Source organism: Pleurodeles waltl, chromosome 6, assembly GCF_031143425.1.
Source record: "Pleurodeles waltl isolate 20211129_DDA chromosome 6, aPleWal1.hap1.20221129, whole genome shotgun sequence".
Classification (NCBI taxonomy): Eukaryota; Metazoa; Chordata; class Amphibia; order Caudata; family Salamandridae; genus Pleurodeles; species Pleurodeles waltl.
In genome coordinates, this window is record NC_090445.1 from 727,488,625 (window position 1) to 727,496,635 (window position 8,011).

Sequence of the window (8,011 nt, forward strand, 5' to 3'; positions counted from 1 at the left end):
ACAATGACAGAAAATCCAAACAGCTGAACACAAGACAACTCTACAAATAAGACATTGTAATAACACAATAGTAAGTCAACAACACAACAAAATACAACGCACAACATAACACAACATGACAAAAAAACACACAAAAACCCCCAACTTAACAGCACAACACAAATTACAACATGACAGCATACAAAACCACACACAATTAAAACATAAGAAAAACATAAAAAATACAACACTAAAAAAGACAGTGCACAGCAATACAGAGAAGAAAAAAAACAGCACAACTACACACCAATTCAAAAGCACACCACAACCCATCTATCCCTAACATCCGAAAGCTTTCATAGAACCAGCCTTTACTACTCAGTACTATATACGGTGCAAGAATTTATTAATGGATAATGCACTTTTCAGGGATTTATACAAAGTGGCGTAGCTTCGAGAGGGGTGGGGCGTGGGGTGCCCCCTTTCTCCCCAATATATGTGTTTTGTGGTAAATAGTTGGGTGCATGTGTCGAATTTCACCAGCAGTTTTTACTCACACAGACAAAAACGCGCACACACACTTGCTCTCTGTTTAGAAAGACTTAAAAAATGTTGGTTATTTCACTAAATATTGCGCTTTTTCTCACTTAGTCCACCTACCACAACACATCCCTCTCCCCCTTAAACACCTCTGGTACTCCCTGCTTGTTGTATAATGTATTTTAACATCATGTGCCGGCGTGATTGTCGGGGAATCTGAAGCTAACGCCCCCCAATCATACCCACCATTTTATATAAAATATGGACTGCTGTTTTCGGGAACACAGTCTAAGTTATGGACCCTATTGGCTGTCTCTGTGCTCAGACAACCCCTTGCTGACCCGCAGGCTATATAAATAACGACCTTTTTAGGGGGCATAGGCCACAGTATGTGCTCAACTGTAGTCCATGGGCTACATATCTTTTCATAGAACTCAGTTGGCACTTATATCTACAGTAACTCTCCCTCTCGCTCCTCTATCTCTCTTACCCTCGCACACTTTCTGTTGACTTCTTGTCTCTGCTCCCCCCTTCACTCACTCCCTACCGCCGCCACAAAAACACAACATCTCATCCCACCCCCACCCCCCTCTCTCTCTCTACTCTCCGGCTCTCTGTGCAGCCCTCGCTTTACAAGTGGCTCTTCCGCGCTCGTCGCTGTCCTCTCGCTCCTGGTCAATGGCGGGACCGCTCCGTCCTTCCCTTCTCTCTCGCTGACACACGCGGTTCCCCTCTTCCTCCCTGGATGTCTCTCTCATGAGGAACACGCACCTGCCTGAGGTCCCGGTAACCCTGCGCAGACCCGTCTGCCTCACAGCTCCTCCCGGTGAGTAAAAACTTCAATGTGCGCACTGATTAATAGTCTTTAGCGGTGCCCCGGGCACGGCCACAGCGTGAAGCCCCAGGGCTTCTGTCTGGTACGTGTTTGCGAGCGTAAGCAGTGCCTCGGTGCACACAACATTGTGAGGCTGTACGGTGCCTGGTAGACGTGAAAGTGCGCATCAGCGCTGGAGAAGTGTGAGTCTGGCAGCGTTCTCTGGCACCCAGTGCTTTGTCCGCTGCCCTGTGTGAATGTACCTACAGTGCAGTCGAGGTTACGAAGTACGGAGCTTTACGAGTATGTTAATGCAGTGGTTCCCAACCTGTGGTCCGCCAAGTCTACTCAGGGGGTGCGCAACTGCTTAGGAACTAATTAATGATGAGGTCCCCAGTTTTCAGTAATGACTCGAAGGGCATTCCAATAAAGATTCAATGGGGATCCCCCGGCTCCAGGAACTATAAAGTGGGGGTCCACAGAAGTCAAAAGGTTGGGAACCACCGTCTTAATGCATCGGCGCAGTGGTCAGGGGCTTAGGTTGGTCAGCATGATTATGAGGGTGTGAGCTTCAGAATGACCGACAATCACGTTGGGACAGAAAGAGAGGAATGCTAGGGGGACCTAAAACTAAATATTTTTTTTACTAATCAACGATTAAATACTTCAAAACATAGCAAGAGTATGTTTGTGTGTTTGTCGATGTTGGCACTTTAAAATCCCAGGTGAAATCCGGCAGACACTTCACATTAGCGACTGAAATCACGTTTACCAACTATTTAATGCAGATTTTTTTGGGGTGGGTGGGGTTATAGGGGGGTAACACCCCACAAACAACCCGTGGAGCTACGCCCCTGGCAGTGATAACACTGCTTGTCTCGGGCGTTATGGTGCTGAGCTTTAGCAGTGCCCCTGGTGCAGTGAAGCAGTGTGATAGTGGAAGTTCTCTTTCTAGCTTGCGGTCTCGGGATTCAGAGGTTTAGAAGTGCCGCTGCTGCAGTGAAGCAGTGTGAGTGTTCTTATGCGCCCCGAATCAATGAGAGGCTGTGTGCGCTCTGCATTACCGAGGGACATCTGGGTGCAGTGCTCCTGGTGCAGGGAAGCAGTGGGTGCTGTAAGAGAACGGCCTGGGTTAGCATTACAAGATGCAGGTCTTTAGCAGCGAACCGGTACAGTGAAGCAGGGAGATGGTGTAAGATCTCTTGTTAGCTTGTGGTCACGTGATACGAAGCTGAAGCAGCGCTCCTGGTGCAGTGAAGCAGTGTGTGTTTTTTTGCGCTCCCAATCAACGAGAGGCTGTGTGCGCTCTGTATTAGTGAAGGTTACCTGGGTATAGTTTTAACAATGCTCCAAGTGCAGTGAAGCAGCGTGCGGTTGTAAGATATGTGTGTGACTTGTGGTCACATGATCGAGAGGTTCGGCAGTGCCTTTGATGCAGTGAAGCAGTGTGAGGGAGTAAGACCATTGCCTTATTCAGGGTAACTGAGACAGGCTTTTAGTGTCCCTGACGCATGGGAAGTAGTGCGATAGTGTAAGATATGTGCCTAGCTTGTGGTCAAGTGATAGAGAGCTTTACCAGGGCCTGTGGAGCAGTGAAGCAGTGTGATGGCGTATGATCTCCATCCAGCTTGTGCTCATGTGATACAGAGCTTTATCAAGATAGCCCTAGTGCAGTGAACCAGTGTGATGGCGTAAAGTCTTGCTTCGGTGTGGGGTACATAATGCAGCGCTTTAGCTGGCGTCCGTACGCTGGGCCACTGAGAGGCTTGGGACTGCCCGGAGACTGAGGTTTTAAAGAGCCCCTGGTGGAGTGAAACACTGCGTTAGTGTAATACCTCTGCTTGTGTCGGAGCTGCATGATGCAGAGCTTTGGCAGTGCCTTTGTATAGTGTGGGGTTGTAATGATTAAGGATTACCTGGGTGTGGAGCTTCTGCAGTGCCTCGGTGTAGTACGACCCCCTAGCTGTGCACCGAATTCACTGGTGAAGTCCGAGGCTGTAGGAGCTCTGCCTGTCACAGAGCTCCGTGGACCCACTGTCATCAATACCCATGATGCACTGCAAAAGTGGAAGGGGGGAGCACTGCCTGGTAGAGTTGCCTGACTACATAGCTTTAACTGTGTCCCTGGTGAAAAAGGAGCTGTGTACGACTGAAGGAACCTTATCCTGCACTCGGTTACATGGGCACAGCGTTGCATGCGAGCAGTGTGAGGCCGCAGAAGTTCCATATGTCTGTGGACGCCATGGCACTGATTTTGCGACTTGGCCTTAGCGGTAGCAAAATCAGTCCCAGGCACACAAGAAGACCCACTTTCCGTGATTTTGTCAATTCTTTATTACAGTAAGTGAATAATATGTTCTTATCCATATTAGTGTAATAAAGGATGAATTTCAATGTGCTGCAATTTGCTGGAGAATGACCCTCCCTGGCAACTAAGGTAAGTAAAACATGATTTTAAATGTATGTTGTATGCACCCTTGCTTATGTGAGAGCAGGTATGTATGTGGAAATGTATGTGTTTGCGTAAGCATGCGTGTGTGAGTGAAAGTAAAGGTTAAATAGAGTGTGATGTCACCTCAGCTACCCCAGGCATTTTGATAAATTGACGTTCATGCATACGTCCCACTAAACCTGAAAACGAGGTTAAATTTAAAAGATTCAGTTAAACAAACATGGTGTATTGTAGGCAACTGAGTAGAATGAAGTGTGCAAGGGAAACTGTTCATGTGAAAAAAGGTGCTTAGTCAGAATGCTGCCCAGAAAGCGCCAGCAGTGCTTGTTCTGCAGATCTGCCGCTGCACTCAGGCGCTTACTGTAATGAGATGTCTCTGTCCTGCAGGTTCACGGAGGCGGACTGAAGGGTGCAGAAACCATGGTCACAGCCCCATCTCCCTGACCGGTGACAGCCCAAGAGGATGAAGCCTCCAGACAACCTGACCTCCCAGAGCATATTTTCCGCCCTGCACAGCAATGCCAGTCAGCAGTTTACTGGGCTGCACTTTCTGCAGTCCTTCAAGGCGCTTATCATCCCATGCTACTCACTGGTGGTCTTCGTGGGCATCGTGGGCAACTACCTTCTCATCTATGTCATCTGCAAAACAAGGAAGATGCACAATGTCACCAACTTCCTAGTGGGCAATCTTGCCTTCTCTGACATGCTGATGTGTGCCACCTGTGTTCCGCTGACTCTGGCATATGCATTTGAACCCAAAGGCTGGATCTATGGGCGCTTCATGTGCTACTTTGTCTTTCTGATGCAACCAGTGACAGTCACTGTGTCAGTGTTCACCCTGACGGTTATCGCTGTTGACAGGTACCATGCGACTGTCTATCCACTGAGGCGGAGGCTGACCATTGGGACGTGTGCCTATATTCTAGCTGCCATCTGGCTGTTGAGTTGCACCTTGGCAGCACCTGCGCTGGCCAACACCTATCACTTTGAGTTCCCTCAGCTGGACCAGTCAATCTGTGAAGAGTTCTGGTTTGGCATGGAGAAGCAACGGCTGGCATATGCCTACAGTACCCTCCTCATCACCTATGTGCTGCCACTCAGTGTTATCTCACTGTCCTACTTGAGGATCTCCGTCAAGTTGAAGAACCGGGTTGTACCGGGTAATATCACCCAAAGTCAGACTGAGTGGGATCGTGCCAGGAGGAGGAAGACCTTCCGTCTCCTGGTGCTGGTGGTGGTGGCCTTTGGGGTGTGCTGGCTGCCACTACACATCTTCAACATAATGAAAGACATTGACATCAGGCTGATAGACAAGCAGTGCTTTAACTTGGTCCAGCTTCTCTGCCACTGGTTTGCCATGATGTCTGCCTGCACTAATGCTTTCCTCTACGCCTGGCTCCACGACAGCTTCAGGGGGGAGCTCAAGAAAATGTTCTCTTGGAAGAAGAAGAAGAAGATTGGCCCTACAGTCAATTGCGTGATGACCAGTGTTGTGCTGTAGTTTACAAAAATGTTATCCTGTAAGCAGAAGCTCAACTGAAGAATCACATGTGTGATGTTAGTGTAGACTTGTATTTCAGTAAGGTCTCCCAGGGTAAGAAGGCTAGACCAGCAGGCAACTGTGTGATGATGAATGAATATTGTGCTGTAGCTTAAGAAGTTCTTCTAGAAGAAGAAAAGTGTCTCCACAGTCTCTGCAGTGAAATGAACAGTTGGGTTCTGTAACAAAGATGTGTGTTCAGGAATTGGAGAACACCGACAACACGCACCACTGCGTGATGACCAGCATTGTGCAGTGAATCATGGAGATGTTCTCTTGAAATAACCCAAATATCAACATCCTAAGGACTGGTTTTATGTAGCAGCTCACAAAGATTTATTCCTGAAGGAAGGAGATAGGTCAATGGTCAACAGTGTGATGAGCAGCCTGGTGTTGTAGGTTTTAAAGATGTTCTCCTAGGAGGAGAAACTTGGTGCCAATGTCAACTGTGTGGTGACTAGCATTGTGATACAACTCAGGAGATAACTGGGATTGTGATACGACTTAGGAGACTTTTTATGATACAGTTATTGAAAAAAATCTGTCAAATGGCAGATGACAAACACAGTGTTTTAGCTAAGGGGATGTTCTCCCATAGGAAGAATATTGGTCCCAAAGGTCAAACATTTGATGCTGAGCATCAATCTGTAACTCAGGAAGATGTTCTTTTGGAAAAAGATATATCCCAGGGTCAATAGTGGTGCAAGTGTGTTTCTATAATTCAAAAAGATGTTCTGTTCAAAGGTGGGTAGCTGTGAGGTGACCTGCATGGGATTGTAGCTCAAGAAGATGTTCTTATAGTGGGAGGAAAAGATCTGTCTCATGGTCAACATTTGGTTGACCAGTTTGACAAGGAAGGAATTTGGTGTTCACATGCTTCTCAGGGGAAATGCTTTTCGCCACTTTGTACACTGGTCTTCAACGATGTCTTGTGGAGGTGCTGCACTTTCTCAAGAGAAAAGGAACATCTAGGACTTAAACTAGGCTATGTCTGCCGAGGTCTTTTCCCTGCCAGGGAGGCTTACCAGAATATCTAGCAAGTGGAGTTAGAGATTTGCAATAAGTGATTAGAGGCCAAAAAAGGTCATTTTTAGCAGCAGTGGGTGCTAAATTCCGCTCCGGCGGCAGAATTGGCAGACTTTTTTCCTCTCCGCATTATGAATGTAACACAGAGTTCTGGCCCAATTCCGCCAACCACCACATGTCGGAGTATTTTCTCACATGCAGCTCACCAATGGTAATATGGTGAGTGAGATTTGGCATCCCTTTGCTTGATTTTCGGTGGCTAAGAGGGCATCCGGTGGGCAGTCGCGACTGTTGGCGGTCAGAAAGCGAAATCTAGTCAAGCAGCAGTGCCCTCTGGTGCACTGCATGATGCTGTTAGTGCTGATTTTTCCGCAAGGAATGGGCTCCTGGAGCTAATAATCAGCATGAGCAGCGTGACATGTCTAATTCCACCCATTTGGGGACCCTGCGGAATCCCACAGAGTGAAGCTCCTCGAGTTTTGCCCACCCCAAATATTTTGTTGATGGGAAATCAAATATATGATTTTAGGTAGCAACTAAAATCGGACTAAGCTTATCTCTGCCTTAACATGGACAGAAAGTTGAAAAGTGATTTCCAAGGGCTACATTACAGGTCTTCAACTCCCACAACCATCAACTCAGTTGCCAGCCCCCTGGTTCCCAACTAAAATAAGCAATTATCCTTTGACCTATGACATCTGAGGTGAGCAGTTAAGGATTCTCAACCTCAACAAAGTGAGTAAATCTGTGAATGTAGGTACAGTGCATGATGCAGGATGAATCCTAAGCACCAACACTTACTGCAAAAAGTGAGCAGATTACCAAGCAAAAAAAATTCAAGACGAAAAATGGTTAATTGGAGATTTTCTGTCATGTGAGATGTTAATTGCAGTCAGCTACCGACATTCTAACACAAGTTACAGCTGTTTCTGTTGAACCAGACCTGTTTTGAAGTTTCTCTATTTATTAAAGAGATAGCCATGTTGGAAAATGAACCTGTTGCAAAATATGTATAAACTATCATAGAAACAGCTCAGAATGTCGTCAAGCTCAGGTTAATAAAATGTGTGCCATTTCTAAGCGTGGAGTAATACTTGAATATGAATCGTGTTGCGTAAATCCTTTGAAGCGCCTGCTGCCGAAAAGTAAGAGGGAGAGAGAGAGAGAGAGTGTGGTTGTGTGTGTGTGCGCATGCGCGACCAACTTGTAAGATGGTGGATTTAAATTTACCAAGGACGACTCACAAATTTGACATTCAAATGTGAGGAAAATATGCAGTTAATATAAAACAGCAATTAACCCTGTTTCTTTAGAACTGGAAAGGAATTAAGTGCCTGGTGTGTGTGCAACGCGTGTCTTCATGGTTGATTCAGGCTTTATCGAGAATGATGTATTAGAATTCAGTCATCCGGGGCAACGCGGCAATACTTTACTCGAAACTTGGGTTTACGTTTCAGTATAGATTCGAATGCTGGTGTGGGGGGGCCAACAAGAAACACTTACAGACCACATGAGGATGTATGCGGCAAGAAGAAAAAAAATTCTAGATAGCGTGTTAAGAATTTTAGATTCTAATAAGGACACAGAGGCGAGGATTATGCTTTCTCTTTCATTTACTGACAACACAGCAGCCAATGAAAACAGTATAAACTTTAAACTA

At 46.4% G+C, this 8,011-nt stretch overlaps 1 protein-coding gene across 1 annotated transcript; it reads left to right on the forward strand.

Moving 5' to 3' along the window:
* The first annotated feature begins 1,250 nt into the window (after nucleotides 1-1,250).
* On the forward strand, nucleotides 1,251-7,429 carry LOC138302031 (prolactin-releasing peptide receptor-like). The gene is made up of 2 exons (XM_069242446.1): nucleotides 1,251-1,345; nucleotides 4,173-7,429. Exon 2 carries the CDS (start codon nucleotides 4,249-4,251, stop codon nucleotides 5,284-5,286), a length of 1,038 nt encoding a protein of 345 aa, XP_069098547.1. The 5' UTR covers nucleotides 1,251-1,345; nucleotides 4,173-4,248; the 3' UTR covers nucleotides 5,287-7,429.
* Nucleotides 7,430-8,011: the final 582 nt, after the last annotated feature.